The sequence below is a fragment of the Toxorhynchites rutilus genome, chromosome 1 (genome assembly GCF_029784135.1).
Source record: "Toxorhynchites rutilus septentrionalis strain SRP chromosome 1, ASM2978413v1, whole genome shotgun sequence".
NCBI lineage: Eukaryota > Metazoa > Arthropoda > Insecta > Diptera > Culicidae > Toxorhynchites > Toxorhynchites rutilus.
The window spans coordinates 188,702,040-188,719,272 of NC_073744.1; the positions used below are offsets into that span (position 1 = coordinate 188,702,040).

Genomic DNA, 17,233 nt, shown 5'->3' on the forward strand with positions numbered 1-17,233 from the left:
TAAAACGACAGAATAAGCCGTCGGTTCAACGTTAACCGTTCCTTATGCATGTCTACATAATTTTTGGAAGCTAGAATTCCTCGCAAAGTTTTTGTTCCTGTTATATTTCTCAGTATTGTTTGGTTCAAAAAGTATTCTGAAAACCATCGTTCAACGGTTGTTGAGGAATGCGGCAGATTCAGGAATGTATGAATAATGTTGCTCAATTTGGGAAAAGCAAAACTATTGTAATTCCTTCTAGTAACAAAAGTTTACCCCAAAGGAAAGAAGCATCCTTGGGTTCTTTACAGTAAAGTCACATTTGGATAGCAGCACCTACATATACATTATCCAAACTGACATAACTTTGCTGATTGAACTGAATATCCATGAAAGAGAGGCAAATTAGTGAGAAAATACATTACCGTACATATGTGTGCTTATACATGGTCTTCCAGATTAAATGCTCACGCAAAAAAAAATCGAATAGCTCCTTATTAATTTATTTTTCGCTCCGTCGGTGGTAACACTGCATTCCCCACTTCGGGACGATAACATTCGGCTACTCGTTCAGTCTGATCAAGTGATTTTAGTGTCAAGATGTATATTTTACTAGAACGTGTATTATATTTAGTTTAATTGTGCATGAAGAATTTTGTTCACCGTTTAAAACGCGTTATCGAAAAAAAGGGTGGTCACATCGAAAATGTCCTAAAATAAGCTTCAGTTTCGTTTTTCAAAAATAAAAATCGGTTCAATTTTGTAGAAGTTATTAAAATTTGGTACGTGAACGTTTAATCTGAAAGACCCTGTACTAGATATATGAAGATATAGATAGAGAAAGACGATAATCCTCATAAAGGTCTTCGATGTGAGTGAAGCGAAGTAGAATTCTCACAATTTTTGGGAGTAAAAAACTTGAAATTCCCGAAAAATAAAAAAAAAAAGCTGGATAAAATTGCGAATTTAAAAAAAAAACTGGAGATTTTTTGTATTTGGCTGTCTCGCTAGCATGGCAAAAACTGGCAATAAACAGGAAAAACTGGAAGGTTGCCAACCCTGCCTTCGCGTTAAAACAAACAAAACAAAGCTGAGGTGCTATGTAGTACATATCAAAGATCGAAAAAAAACTAAATGGCTGATAATTTCATCAATAATCATTTTCATACGCGCATAAAAAAGTCACACAAAAATAGATACATAATTATTCCATCAATACAATGAAGAGGTCCCACACCTTCACCATGCTCAATGGTAATTTTGGAATATAGCGGAATAAGTTTGGTATCGAGCGGTGTCGAAATCAAACCGATTGAAATTGGATCCGTCGCTGAACAATACCGTTTTCCAGCTCAAATGGTTTTCCGCAAAGAGAAGTTTTTTCTTTCACGGTTTGTTGTTGAAAAACTGCTTCTTCACTGGTCTGTAACTGAATATTTTATCCTCTTGTAATCGTTACTGAACCTGGATGGCTAGCCGTTCCAACCGTTCCTTGTGTCCTGTATCGCTTCAATCAACGAGAAACTACCGACTTGTATATGTCAAATGCTTCACCGTTTTTGAGACCGTCACTTCTCAATTGTCTCAATTATTTTCTGCTTCAAATCACTACTGTAAACCAGGGGTACGACTAAAACGTCAAATCCCTCATATTGTACCCAATATTGCTGCGGTTTACTGACATTTTGGTTCAATCAATTACTGTTGTGTACAACTCGGTGCGGTTATATAGTCGAATAGTGGCTAACTTTAAACTCCATGTTAAATGTGAACACCTCCATGTGAAACCGGAATATGAAAATCGCTCATGCAGTTAGAATAAAGCAGCGCATTTTTCGATTTCAATCCTCGTAAATGATATGTTGATAAACAAATGACGCCATATTGATTTTGATTTTTGGTAGCCTATATTCAATTGATGTCTAACCCCTTCTTCTTCTTCTTCAATGGCACTAACGTTCCTAGAGGAACTTCGCCATCTCAACGTAGTATTACTTGCGTCATTTTTGATAGTACTTAGTTGAGATTTCTATGCCAAATAACACGCCTTGAATGCATTCTGAGTGGCAAGCTCTAGAATACGCGTGATCACAGTGCAAGTCGGAGGAAATTTCTTTGGCGAAAAATTCCCCCGACCAGAACGGGAATCGAACCCGAACACCCGGCATGTTAGTTATGACGCTAACCACTCGGCCAAGGGAGCACCATGTCTAACCCCTGCTGTAAACATTACGTGACATTGGTATGTTTGTGAATAACATCAGCTGTTTAGAGGTTTAACAATGAAAAAAATACTAAAATCTGAGAAATATCAGTAACTACTGAACACCGCCCTGTTTATCAACTTGACAGCTGCTAATGTTCTGTCGCGTGCTTTTCATGTTCATTTATATTTACAGTGCAGAGCTGCCAAAATAATTGAAGCAATGTTTTTCTACATATTGGTGTAAGCATAAGCATAAGAGCATAAATGCTAATAAGAGTTTTATTTATTATTTCCTCCTCCGTTTTCGCCACGAAATTTTTAGAGTAGACGCCGTGCTTCTGGTTTGCCCTGATATTCTCGATGGGACGCAGCTGGTTAACGTTTGGAGGGTTGGTTGACTTCGGAACAACATCTATCTTTCTCCAGCGACTTCTTTGCGTAGTGGGCGGAGACTAGGTCCGACCAGAACATCACATCCTCGTTCGGGCGATATTTTTGGACGAAGAAGGGGATTTCTGGCAAGCACTGTAAAATCTTCCCGTTTACCGCAATTCCCGAACGGAGGAAGAATCTTTGCAATCCCATTCTCGCTGATGATTAGCTACAGAAGCACCTTCTTTCGGAACTTGATGCTAGAGATGTACTTCACGTCGGAACTTACCTCTTTGGTGGGGGACGTAAAGTAATTGGTTCCCTGACAATCGTTGCCATTCAGCATTAAATACGTCTCGTCTTCCATGATAACAGCGACGTTCCGCTTCGCCGGAAAAATTTCATCCTCCATCACGAACATCAGATCACGATCCAGGCTTCCGTTCAATACTATCATTTTTCACCAGTAGTGTAAGGATATTATAGATACCGGAACGGGCATATTCATCAGACTCAAAATACATGACGAAGTCCACTTTCTTCGCATCGGAATGGAGCTCCCAGTGGGCACAAACTTCCGCAGTTCCGCTGGTATCAGTTAGATAGCGCTGTAAAATTTTGTTCGAAAACTCGTGGGTTACTATGATTTACGATATACAAGTGGTCTCATCACCAGGTTTTTGATAAAATTAGTTCAAATTTGAAATTCGAGGAAAATATTTTCAAATGGGCCTGGGTCAGATAACCTTTCATCAACATGAATGCACAGTCAGGAGTGCATTGAAGTAGTTCAGAATCATTTACTTCTGTTTTAAAAACACCGTGATAATTGGGTAGTTTGGCATCAATTCATAAAATTCGGAAAGTCATGGCATGGCATGGCCAGCTTGTTCACCAGATCAATACACCTTCATGAACTTATGAGGATTGATCGTATGCATAACAGATGCAGCTTATAAGCAGTATGAGCAATTTGAAGAGCTTAAACGAGCAGTATCTTCTACGTAGAATGAGGTGCACACTACAACATGGCGCAGTTTTTTCGGAACCACCCCGAATGGTTTATTTGAACTGATTGAGAGCTAAAGATGATCTACGAATTAGAAACTAATTGTAATTCATGTAAAATTGACGTTAATCTTGTAAAGGAGTGAGAGTTTTTCCATCTGGTTCTATAGTTACGGAACACTGGAATTTAGGTTTTTTTTAATGTTTCGCGCCTGAACACAACAATAAAATTCAAATGGGTGGTTTTATAAATGAAGATAATTATTGTATTACTGACTTCTTACATATTTTTGGAAACTCTGAAAATGGAGTGGTTCTATAGTTATGAAACGCAGTGTATGCTGTAGAGTCGCTGATCCCGTGTTCCTTCTCCATTTTCCTTTCTGAACGCAATGGATTCGCCCGCATCTTCCTTTCGATGGCAGCGATAACCCTTGAAATACAAAAAGATCTTGAACGAACTGTGACCACTTTCGTGAATAGTTTTCTCTCTTTTCTCGGTCTAAGACCCTTTTCACGGTCCACCGTGACACTCTCACGGCGATTGAAATGTTTTTTGTGTTATTTGCGCGCGGGACATATCACGACTACGCAGCCACTTCGTCATGGTTAAACTGTCACACAAAGGAAATATGCATTTTTTACTCGCAGTCTATTGTGATATGAATTTTAGTGTGACCGAAAATAATTGGAAACAAACCAACAGCAACAGAAACAACCACACAGAAAAAGATGTAATATCACAAGTAGGCTAGAAATATTGTGACGCGGGAAGAACATCATTGTTTTTGTTTTGTTGTTGTTGTTGTTTTATTTTCGTTTTTTACCGAGAATCGAATTGTAGGTGGAACGGGAACGATGGTGCAAATATTATCACGCATATGGTACAGCAAGCCATGGAAACGTGAACAGAGAATGTTGAGCAGTAGAGACGTTTCTATGGTAAACTTGCACTTGCAAATTGCATCACGGAAAAAACGCTGTAGAAATTCGCCCAGTAGACCGATCCTTTTGAAAATTTTAGACAGTAAAATAACAACTGTTAAACAACTTTTGGCATTTTCTTTTTATTCATACTTCGAGCCCAAGCCCGTATGCTCGCACCTTCCTCTTTACCCCGTCCATAAGGTTCTGTACAACGTCAGGTTGTAGTTTTTTCTGAACAGAAATCCATTTTCTCTTGAAGTCCGCCTCCGATTTGACAACTTTTGGGTTCTTCCGGAGGGCCTGCTTCATAATCGCCCAATATTTCTCTATTGGGCGAAGCTCCGGCGCGTTGGGCGGGTTCATTTCCTTTGGCACGAAGGTGACCCCGTTGGCTTCGTACCACTCCAACACGTCCTTTGAATAGTGGCACGAAGCGAGATCCGGCCAGAAGATGGTCGGGCCCTCGTGCTGCTTCAATAGTGGTAGTAAGCGCTTCTGTAGGCACTCCTTAGGGTAAACCTGCCCGTTTACCGTACCGGTCATCACGAAGGGGGCGCTCCGCTTTCCGCAAGAGCAGATCGCTTGCCACACCATATACTTTTTGGCAAACTTGGATAGTTTCTGCTTGCGAATCTCCTCCGGAACGCTGAATTTGTCCTCTGCGGAGAAGAACAACAGGCCCGGCAGCTGACGAAAGTTCGCTTTGACGTAGGTTTCGTCGTCCATTGCCAGGCAATGCGGCTTCGTCAGCATTTCGGTGTACAGCTTCCGGGCTCGCGTCTTCCCCACCATGTTTTGCCTTTCGTCGCGGTTAGGAGCCTTCTGAACCTTGTATGTACGCAGGCCCTCCCGCTGCTTGGTCCGCTGGACGAATGAACTTGACAAATTCAGCTTATTGGCGACATCCCGGACCGAACTTCTCGGATCACGTCTAAACTGCTTAACTACGCGCTTGTGATCTTTTTCACTGACGGAGCATCCATTTTTGCCGTTCTTCACCTTCCGGTCGATGGTTAGGTTCTCGAAGTATCGTTTTAGTACTCTGCTGACCGTGGATTGGACGATTCCCAGCATCTTACCGATGTCCCGATGTGACAACTCCGGATTCTCGAGTGCACAGGATTAATTCACGACGCTCTTTTTCGTTCGACGACATTTTTCCAAATTTACGAAATTGACAGTGAAACATGGCATGATTATAAGCGAAAGCTGAAGATATAATTCCTAAAAATTAAATTTCTACAGCGTTTTTTCCGTGATGCAATTTGATGTGACACACCCTTTATCATAAGTATCAATTGAAGACTACGAGCGCTTCAACAAGCATTTTATTCATAACGCTAACGATTGTGTGTTCATTGCATATCGCTCATGATTTTTGTAAGCCAATAGAAATGTCGACTGCGAGTGTTTAGGGTACTTAACTGCAAACGGATTGGTTTGTCAGTATTAATAATCTACTGACGAATCCATCTGGTTTGTAGGAAATAAAGGGTGTGTCACATCAAATTGCATCACGGAAAAAACGCTGTAGAAATTTAATTTTTAGGAATTATATCTTCAGCTTTCGCTTATAATCAGAGAAGAGTGTATAAATCACGTTGGCCATGTTTCACTGTCAGTTTCGTAAATTTGGAAAAATGTCGTCGAACGAAAAAGAGCGTCGTGAATTAATCCTGTGCACTCATTTCGAGAATCCGGAGTTGTCACATCGGGACATCGGTAAGATGCTGGGAATCGTCCAATCCACGGTCAGCAGAGTACTAAAACGATACTTCGAGAACCTAACCATCGACCGGAAGGTGAAGAACGGCAAAAATGGATGCTCCGTCAGTGAAAAAGATCACAAGCGCGTAGTTAAGCAGTTTAGACGTGATCCGAGAAGTTCGGTCCGGGATGTCGCCAATAAGCTGAATTTGTCAAGTTCATTCGTCCAGCGGACCAAGCAGCGGGAGGGCCTGCGTACATACAAGGTTCAGAAGGCTCCTAACCGCGACGAAAGGCAAAACATGGTGGGGAAGACGCGAGCCCGGAAGCTGTACACCGAAATGCTGACGAAGCCGCATTGCCTGGTAATGGACGACGAAACCTACATCAAAGCGGTCTTTCGTCAGCTGCCGGGCCTGTTGTTCTTCTCCGCAGAGGACAAATTCAGCGTTCCGGAGGAGATTCGCAAGCAGAAACTATCCAAGTTTGCCAAAAAGTATATGGTGTGGCAAGCGATCTGCTCTTGCGGAAAGCGGAGCGCCCCCTTCGTGATGACCGGTACGGTAAACGGGCAGGTTTACCTTAAGGAGTGCCTACAGAAGCGCTTACTACCACTATTGAAGCAGCACGAGGGCCCGACCATCTTCTGGCCGGATCTCGCTTCGTGCCACTATTCAAAGGACGTGTTGGAGTGGTACGAAGCCAACGGGGTCACCTTCGTGCCAAAGGAAATGAACCCGCCCAACGCGCCGGAGCTTCGCCCAATAGAGAAATATTGGGCGATTATGAAGCAGGCCCTCCGGAAGAACCCAAAAGTTGTCAAATCGGAGGCGGACTTCAAGAGAAAATTGACTTCTGTTAAAAAAAAACTACAACCTGACGTTGTACAGAACCTTATATGGACGGGGTAAAGAGGAAGGCGCGAGCATACGGGCTTGGGCTCGAAGTATGACTAAAAAGAAAATGCCAATAGCTGTTTAATAGTTTTTATTTTACTGTCTAAAATTTTCAAAAGGATCGGTCTACTGGGCGAATTTCTACAGCGTTTTTTCCGTGATGCAATTTGATGTGACACACCCTTTATTAACCTTCAAACTGTCGAACCTTAAGCTATGTGAATGACTGACTGGAATCCTATGCATAGCTTCGACTCCCATAAAATAAAATGTTATCCAAATCTTGTTTTGGTTTGAGTAATCACGAAAAATGCTCTAGTGTATCTGTCGTAGGCATGCAATACCACTAAAAGCCTCCATAATTCAATGATACAGAGCGTCGGTTTTCATGCCGCTGGTGGAGAGCGCTGGTGTATTTTTGCATCAAACGAATACATTGTTGTTAGCTTTAATACGTTGCCAAATGCGGATTGAAATGGTTATCATTAAGCGGTTTCAATATTTGGTAATTAAAAATGTGAAAAGGTAGTGGTGACGGAACAAACATACAATCCCCTATAATTGTGTGTGTATCAACTGAAAAAAGGTTGTCGTGGTAGCTGCTATAGCTATAACACCAAGGAGAAAAATAACGCTTGCGATGCTTTCTCATTATTTTCGAGGGAAAGAATAAATCTTCACTTTACAAAATTCAGTCACCTCTACAAAACCACTCAAACCAATTGGTCTTTTTCATGCACACCAAAACTTTCTTCTGGAGAGTTATCTCTAGAATTTCGTTGCATTCTACAGTAATATCCGAAAAACAAAAAAATTAGTTTTTACAATTTTTTACCAGGAGAAGGCTTGTGTGTATTTTGATGCTTTTTTCAACCGATCATTAAGTTTTCGTGAACTCGAGCATTGTTTTCGGGTTGAAATCGGCTTCAAAGGGAATTGCATTTGAAGAACCTCTATTTTTTTGAAGACAGTTCGCGGTAATCCATTTTGGTTGAATGAAATCAATGAAATTTTATATAACTGCGAGCGTTCTTTCGCATGTGAAAAGAACACTTTGACAATTATAATAAACATAGCCCATCCGTACTGTTTCACCCGTCAAAGAAAGCTTTTGCTTTCCAAATTGGATAGAAACGACTGGTGAAATGAACGAAACCGAAGAATCGATTTTTCAATACCGATTTCACTTTCCCACGATAGATTAGAATAAATCGATCGAAAATGAAACTGGTCGAAGGGAAAGGAACCGTAAATATGTTCAAAAATGCCACCAAAACGAATGATTTGATTTTCATAACAAGCTAATAATCATACGATTTCTTTCTTTATTTCCCCAGGCGCCGACTCCCAGGATGCAATGGACTCGGCCTCGGCGGCCACAGGGGACAACAGCGGTGGAGCAGCGGTCAGTGCGCTCTGCAGTATTCTGCAGGAAAAGAAACCCTGGAACGGGGAGAACTGTAACGGGAAAACCGGTGGCGCCGGCAGCGGCGGCGACGGAACCTGCAAAGATCGCTGTCTGGTGTGCAGCGTGTGCAACAATTTCTCCTCGAAAAAGATCAACGTAATGCAGCATCTGTTGGCGAATCACAACATCGGCAACGAGCTGCTGGCGCAGGATTTCCCAAGTCTGAGTGTGCCATCCACCATCCAGAAGAAACCGTTCGATTACTTGCGCACGTTGACCGAAGCCAGGAGCGCCCAGAATCTGCGCTTGATCGAGAAGGTCACCTTCATGAATGATTCCTTCGCGCTGAAGGAGAACTGCAACGATTTGAAGCATGGCAATTTGGCGGAAATTCTGGAAAATTATATGGGTGGGAAGGGCGACGGGGAGAAGGAGAAGGAGAAGCACCAGACACAGACGGTGTCCTGCCCGCTGTGTCCGGAAACATTCCTGGACCAGGTCAACGTGGAAACGCACGTGATTCGGGTCCACAACATCAAGATGGAAGGCTTGAACAGACTGCTGAAGCTGGTTGATACCTCGCAATTTCTTAAGACCACCAAACAACAACAGCTTGGCAGTCCGGACAAGTCGCCCAAGAAGGAGAGCACCTCTCCCTCGCCGGAGATCAAGTGCTCCTTCTGTAAGGTCTGCTTCGATTCGATGGTAGATCTGAAGATACACTGCAACGAAAGCAATCACTTCAAACGCAACGCCGACTCAGAGGATCTCGCATGCTTCCTGAACGACTGCAAGGACGCATTCGACAACCTCTCCGATCTGCACCACCACTTTAAGGCGAACCATCTCAACTTTTTGATCTCGGAGAATCACACCTATAAGTACCGCTGCAAGTTGTGCCCGTTTGCGTTCAAAACGCACGAGAAGCTCAATCGCCATCTGTTCTATCACTCGCTGAGAGAATCGACGAAATGCTTCTACTGTGATGCCCACTTCAAGAACATCAACTCGCTCACAAGTCACATCGCCGAGAAGCATCCGCAGGAATCGTCCGCCACGAAGGGTGCCAACGAGGAGTCGGCCTCGATACTGTTCTTCAAGGACCTCAAGCGGAAGATGCTGAACAGCAAGAACGGCATGAGTCCCAAGTCCGACCGGAGCCAGACCCGGGACAGTGCGGACGAGGATCGTCTCAGCGAGAAGTCGATGAGCAGTAAGAGTAGCTTCTACTATGACAAAAGCTTGGACGGTTCGGATGGTGGTGGCTCTGGTGGTGGTGGTAAGTTCGCTTGCAGCGATTGTCGCTTCAGCTTCACGGACTCGGCAGCTCTTGAGCGGCATATGGCTACGGCATTCCATATGTCGAAGGAGAGGGAAAAAGCTGCGGCGGATAGTATCGCTGGGGCCGTCAACAGCAAGCAGCAGCTGTTCTACGACATCAAATCGGAGAAGTTTACGAATCCAAATCGACCGTTCAAATGTACCATCTGTATGGAGAGTTTCACGCAGAAGAATATTCTGCTGGTGCACTACAACAGTGTGTCACATTTGAACAAGTTGAAGAAGTTTAAGTCGGACAAGCAGCAGCAGCAGTTTCAGTTCCAGCTGGGGGCTTCCATGGGTGACAGTGGAGATGGGTGTGAGCACGGGGAGAAGCTACAGCATCAGCAGCAGCAGCAGCAGCCGGATTTCAAGGCCTTCGGGTTGCCAATGTTTGCGGAGTCCGGAGAGAAGCGGAAGGACATCGAGGAGAAGGAGACGGCCAGGAAGAAATTCAAGTGTGATATTTGTAACGTGGCGTATACTCAAGGAAGCACTTTGGATATCCACATGAGGAGTGTTTTGCATCAGACCAGAGCATGTCGACTGCAGGAGAGAAGCATGTTTGGAAGTGTGAGTAGAACATGATTCACCTAGAATCCGGAATCACAAAACTAGTCGTATCCAGTGTTGCCACATTTTTATCTGTACCAGAAGGGGTAAAAAACTTTTTCGTCCGTACTTTTTCTTCGAAAAAGCTGTACCATCGAAAATACATACGAAGTCTTTCTAAATTTAGATTGTATACTATCATGCACTCAAATTTTTGAGCTGTCGCCTCGATGCTTAAACATTTGTTTTTATCTTAAAATTGCATTCATCGTGTCGTTGTTGAGTCGATTTCTAACCTCATTCCTGTTTTGACTCTATTCAGGAAAAAATTGGCTTGGCAGTTGTCGAGGCGTGAGGCATACTGAGAACGTTAGAAACAAGGAATTGAAGCGCAGAACATGCGAGCGAACCATCAATTCTTTTTAGGCATACAATTTTTGTCCATTTTGTGTTGCTACACATGTTCGTTTTCTGAAATTATGATTTCCTTCCAGAGCATGTGATTTCGTTTTCCAGATCTTGTAAATTCCCATATTAGAACCTTAGAATTAAGGGGGTATTCTAGTGCAGAGACACGAATTTCGGACGTTTTTCGAGATCCGACAAATTAAAACAATGAATATTTTTACAAATTTAACAATCGTCAAAGTTACCGCTACAGCGTAGTAAAAAGTACTAATCATTGGTAGGGATGTGTATAGCATCAGACATTCATTTTATATACGGTTGATAATATTTACAGAAAAGGTGCTGTCCACATACCACGTGGACAGAAAAAGCACATGAATTTCCGTACTTTTCTTCGGATATTCGGATATCCATCAATGTTTGGACTCTCTGTTAGTTAACCTTAGCGCCCATTTTATTCCACGGTCTTGGATTGAGGTCTTTTTTTATGTAATCGACCCTATTGTCACGGTACCACCGAAGCATCTCTCGACTGTGGAGGCAGCTTGCCAAATATTTACCAAAGCTTCTTCACCGGACCTCCGTAATCCTTAATGAATGGAAGGAGACGTTCCCTGCAGGCACTCTTCCCTATAAATTTCCGAGTCCTTTGTCTTGTTTGTGGCGAGAACCTTGGTTTTCTACCAACAGCTGCAAATCCCCCGCCAAATCAAGAACTTCCTGGGAAATTTATCAGCGAAAACGAACTTAAATTTGCTGGAGACATCTCTTCTGACAGTTGTACCTTGTTGTGCAGCTTTCGAGCGCGTCTATTGGCCACCAGATTTTGCTTCACCATCCTGTTTGGTTGCTTGCAGACACGGAAATCACGTTAACCTTATCGCATACGGATTCTCCGGACGGTATTTTGATTAGAATTGTGTTTTTTGGCGATGTCGTGGTCCCCCGTAGAGCCCCGGTTTTAATTGTTCTCAATACCTTCAACCTCAGCTTCTATCAGCTTCCACCTTCTGATCCATCCAAACAACACTTGTATGTTCACGGGAACGTTTCAGTATATCATACACGGTCGATTTGGCCACTTTCAGCTATTTCGCGATTTACGTACTTGACTAACCGCCGGATTTTAAATATGGGTGTCCACAATCAAATTTCATCTCTCGGCTTCCATCCTGCGCAACTATTTCAAAACAAAACAGATCATTGTTGATTTTCCCAAACAACTTGCTGTCAAAGAATACGCCTACTACGACCTCTGCTATAAAATGAACAGTGATTCCGGATTCGAACTGAACCAAACCTTAAGGATTGGTTGGGGTAAGCATCCGTTATTAATGGTTTTTGTATACTTTCAGCAACTACCGAATATGGAGAAGAAAAAATCTGACTTCCCGCTTATCCAAACAATTCCTGAAAGTCACGAATCGCCGAACTTCATAGATGACACGCCGATGCGCAAGATTAAATCGCCCGCAGAGTTGCAGCAGCAGCAGTCGCATCAACAGCAACAGCCATTGTCACAACCTCAACTTCCGCAACAGCCTCCTCCACCGATGTTGAATCCAATGATGGGCGCTCTTGGACTGGGTGGCCTCGCGGCTGTTGATAAGCCAGAAATCGCTCTCTGTGAGTGCTGCTTCCAGGTGTTCCCGAATAAATCCACCCTGGAGAACCATCTGGAGCTGAGCCCGGAATGTTCGGCGCTCAAGAAGAAAATGATGGAGAACAATCCCCCACCGGAGAATTTCGCCGACGGCTTCCAGCAGCAGGCACTGAACGAACTCGCCAAAGTAAATTCGCTCCCTGGGTTCGATCTTACGCCGGAGGCTCTCCTGGGGAAGACTCCCTTTCCGCTTGATCCAACTGCCAACCTGATGGATCCAAATTTCTTGAAGAATGCATCGCTTCTACAGTTCGCTACCGACCCGACCAACAAGCTCGGCCCGAATGCACTGAACGTACTGAACTTCATGCATTTCCATCATCTGATGTCGCTCAGTTATTTGAACCTCGCGCCTCAGCTGAACTTCGGAGCGGTTCCTGGAGCACCGAAGGTGCCAGATATGACAGGGAAATCCGACCTCGAGAAAGCGATCTCTGCGGAAAAGTCCAAAATGCAATCGGTAGGTATGCCACAGAATCTGAACGGCAAGTCGCCTCTCGAGATGAACCTCATGGCTCATAGTCTGGAAAGCAAGATGCCACCGCAACCGCCCCAGCAGCAGCCTTGTACCCAGAAACGGGCCCGAACTCGTATCACCGACGAGCAGCTCCGTATTCTTCGGTCCCATTTCGACATTAACAACTCCCCGAGCGAGGAGAGCATCCAGGAGATGTCCCTGAAGGCAAACCTTCCCCCGAAGGTCGTCAAACACTGGTTCCGTAACACACTCTTCAAAGAACGCCAGCGCTCGAAGGACAGTCCGTACAACTTCAGCATTCCGCCGTCGACCAAACTCAACGTGGAAGAATACGAACGCACCGGCGAGACCAAGGTGACGGATTTGGACTCCTCGTACAAATCCAACGAATCCCAGGACCTCTCGCAGAACGCAGTCGATCTGAAGATGAACGAAATGAAGCAAAATTTTTCCAAGTCCCTGATGGAGTCCTTGTCCAAACATCAGGCTACCCAAGAAATGGGCAACTTCCAGTTGAACAAAAATTTGTTCCCCGAAACATTTGGTAACGATTTCCAGCCCCAGCATGAGCCAGCGCCCCAAATCCAGGTCAATGTGGCAAATTTTTTCTCCCAAACCCCGGATCTCACCAGCCTCAGTAAGGAGATCATGTCCAACAAGAAAAAGAAGATCAAATCCGAGTCCTCCAATGAATCCCCCATCCCAGCCGATCTCCAGATCGATTCCACCAACTCCAGCCCGCTCCCGATGCGTCCACCGAGCGTCATATCGTTGAAGAAACACATGGATAACCGCTCGCATGGTAACCCTGGTGGCATGATGGAAGAGATGAAGATTCCCAGCCCGATCGATAGCCCCGTCATCTCCCCGCCGGTTTCAATGGCTGGGGGAATGCATCAGCAAATGGCGCAGAACCAATCCGTCACTTGCTCCAATGGAAAGCGCGCCAATCGGACCCGGTTCACCGACTACCAAATCAAGGTGCTGCAGGAGTTCTTCGAGAACAACTCCTATCCCAAGGATAGCGATCTCGAGTATCTGAGCAAGCTGCTGATGCTCTCCCCCAGGGTCATTGTGGTGTGGTTCCAGGTTAGTATCTCACCTCTAACGATTGCATTAAAAAATTGACAAATATCCCATAAACCATAAATTAAATGACCATGTTACAAAAATATTCCGACGCTCTATTGGGCGGCATTCAGGAAGTTGGCTGGAACTTTCGCCATTGCTGTCGAAAACATATTTGTTGGCATGTTTTTCAGTTCTTTCTTGATTGTATTTCTAAGCTCATTCACCGTTTTGCCACGAAATTGTTGGAGTAGACCCTCCGCTTGAGGTTTGCCCAAAAATTCTCGATGAGACGCAGTTGGGGAACGTTCGAAGGGTTGGCGGACTACGGAACGCGTAATGAGCGGAGGTCTGACCTGGCCAAAACATCATATCTTTGTCCGGATGGTATTTTTGGATGAATGAGCTAGGCATTTTGTACTGTGAATCTCTCCGTTCACCGCAAGTTCCGAACGGAAAGAGAGCGGCTTTGACAAGTCCTTTTCGCTTATGGTTAGTCTCAAAAGTACCTTCTTTAGGAACTTCGTGTGGGAGATGTATTTCACGTCAGAACTTACCTGCTTGGTGGGGGACATAAAGTAGTTGGTTCCCTGTCCGTGGTTGCCATCCAGCGTTAAATCCGTCTAGTCGTTCATGGCGACCGCAACAGTCTGCTTCGCTGGAAAAATTTCATTCTTCATCACTTTCAGCCATTGTTACAGCTTGCTGTTCAGACACGGTCGGTCTTGACTTACGTTTTCGCATGATGATGTCCACCTCCGCTAAGTATTTTTTTACCTCCCAACCCAAAGCCCGGAGCGATGTAACTATCTTTCCCTTCCGTCTTCTGCTTTAGCTTCAGTCTCACAAACCATGGAGCGCAATTCCTTTTCTGTTTTCACAATAACTTCCGCATTGGAACTGATAGCGCTGTAAAATTTTGTTTGAAAACTCATGGATTACTATGACCGACGATGTACAAGTGGTCTCATCATCAGCTGTGAAGGTGAACGGATGAAAAATTGGTAGAATTTGTCCATTTTTTTAATGCAAACATAAGATTCTTGTGATTATTTCCTGTACCGGTTTTCATACATCCCAACAGAATGCCCGCCAGAAGCAGCGCAAGATCTACGAGAATCAGCCAAACCCGACCTTCGAGACGGATGAGAAGAAGGCCATCAACATCAACTACACTTGCAAGAAGTGCAACCTGGTGTTCCAGCGGTACTACGAGCTGATCCGTCACCAGAAGAACCACTGCTTCAAGGAGGAAAGCAACAAACGCTCGGCCAAGGCACAACTAGCGGCTGCCCAGATCGCGCACTCTTTCACCAGTGGCAGCGAAGATTCGGACTCCAGCCTGGACGTGAGTCGACGAGACTTCCAACCGCGCGAAAATGACTGCCCCTTTTAAAGGAAGGGTCCTTTATTTTATTTTATTTTTTCATTGCCTAATTTTCCCCAGTGTGCGTCCCAGTTATATTTCATTTTTCCCGATTGTCGTAATTCCACAGGAATTTATTTCGATATTTGCCCAGTGATTGAAAACATTCCACCTTTTTGCCTCCAAATATATATATTTTTATTGATCATTAGTTCGTAGCGCAGGCGCAAATATATTTCCCCCCAAAACAATTTCCAACAAAATATTTACATGAAAACAAAACAATTTCGTTTCCCACCCCCTTCCGCAAAGACGTTTATGTTCTCTTATTTTTAGAAGAATAATATTTTGATATACAAGCAAAAGAGAGTAAAAAAAACGAAAGTAACTAAGAAAACTATTCCCCGCATCAAATGTAATGTGAAAGTTCCTAAACTAAAGCAAGCAAGCAAGCAACAGTTAAGAGAGAAGAAGAGACATAAAAAATGATATATTAAAGTAGTGAAACAAATCAAGAAACAGTGCAGACAAAACGATTTTGTTTGTAACTTATTTGCCATACTCGCGAAATGTGAATGAAAGGAAGAGAAGTGCGTTAAAAACAAAACACAAAAAGAAACAGAAAGCAGAGTAGGGAGTCGGTAGGGTGAACCGAGCAAAACAAAAAAAAGAAAGAAAGAAACTAGAAGGTCAAGCATTCCTCCGGCTCTGAGCTGAGAAAACAGATAGATAATTATATTGTTTTGTCATTTTTATTATTGAAGAATTTTATTCAGAGAAAAAAAACAAACAAAACACAGAAGGCGAAATAAAATCCAAACAACATCATGGATATTGTTATACAGAAAAAAAAACCGAAACGAAATCTTTTTGCTGGGTTGTGTGTCGATTATTTTGATCCGAACAATTCACAAGTACACAAGCGCTCTTCACCAGACGGCATGAAAACCGACACTTGGTTTCATTTCACCGAGTCCCACCTTGATTTGAAGTTGCAAACAAAATCGTACTACGATTTCATTCACAACTCGACACACCACCGACCCTCCAAAGTGATGTTGAAGTGGGTAAGTTGCCATCGGGTGAAGCTTATAGCGAATTCGTTTTTGTTCAGTTTCAACCCCAGTGCCGCACTAACTGCTGTCAAAACGTTTTTTTATTCACTCAGTTGCGCGCTCAGTGTCGCACTAGTTCGCCCCGAAAGCTGCTAGTTTCGCACTGAGATGTTTCACGGGTTGGCACTCGGGTTCACCAATACAACTATACTGAACTGTCAAGTTCCGAGTATTGTTTTGGAAAATCTAGAAATGAAGACTATGAAAATGGAAAAGCTACTGCTCTTGCTTTTGTATTATTGGAATCGTAATCCAATTCGGATTCTGATTTTGAAGAGTATAGTCGAGTAGACGGCATTAAGCTCCGTGTGTTTTCATTGGGAGGCGAAAATTATTATGGATATTTAGGAGGAATAAACATGCTCTCAAAATAAAAATTATGAATGAAAATTTACTTTAACGTATCGAATATTTATTTTATGTGATGAAATAAGAGGGTTTTTTCCGATATCGCAGAAACATTGAACGAAAACTGTGTCTAACGATGATTTTATATTATAATAGTAATTATTTGTGGAACAAACAGGAAATGCATCGACAAATGGTTAAGTGAGTGTCATGACTATGTGTTAGGTAATCAAACAATATGAAGTAAAAAATGTCATTCAAACTTCTATATGTTTACACTGCACTTGGCCCTTCTTATCTGATAGAGAATAATTTACCTCAGAAGCATTAATATCGCCACCAGACGTCGACACTGTACATTTGTCGTCGCAAATATAAACAAATCAGACTATATAACGCACACCAACAAACC

At 43.4% G+C, this 17,233-nt stretch overlaps 1 protein-coding gene across 4 annotated transcripts in view; it reads left to right on the top strand.

Moving 5' to 3' along the window:
• Positions 1–16,241, top strand: part of LOC129761553 (zinc finger protein 2) — an 88,279-nt gene extending 72,038 nt beyond the window's left edge. For all 4 annotated transcript variants that reach the window (XM_055759277.1, XM_055759280.1, XM_055759279.1 and 1 more), the window contains exons 6-8: positions 8,433–10,396; positions 12,139–14,013; positions 15,077–16,241. In XM_055759277.1, coding sequence (XP_055615252.1) covers positions 8,433–10,396; positions 12,139–14,013; positions 15,077–15,388 — 4,151 coding nt within the window. In that variant the 3' untranslated portion in view covers positions 15,389–16,241. The remainder of the gene's footprint in view (positions 1–8,432; positions 10,397–12,138; positions 14,014–15,076) is intronic.
• Positions 16,242–17,233: the final 992 nt, after the last annotated feature.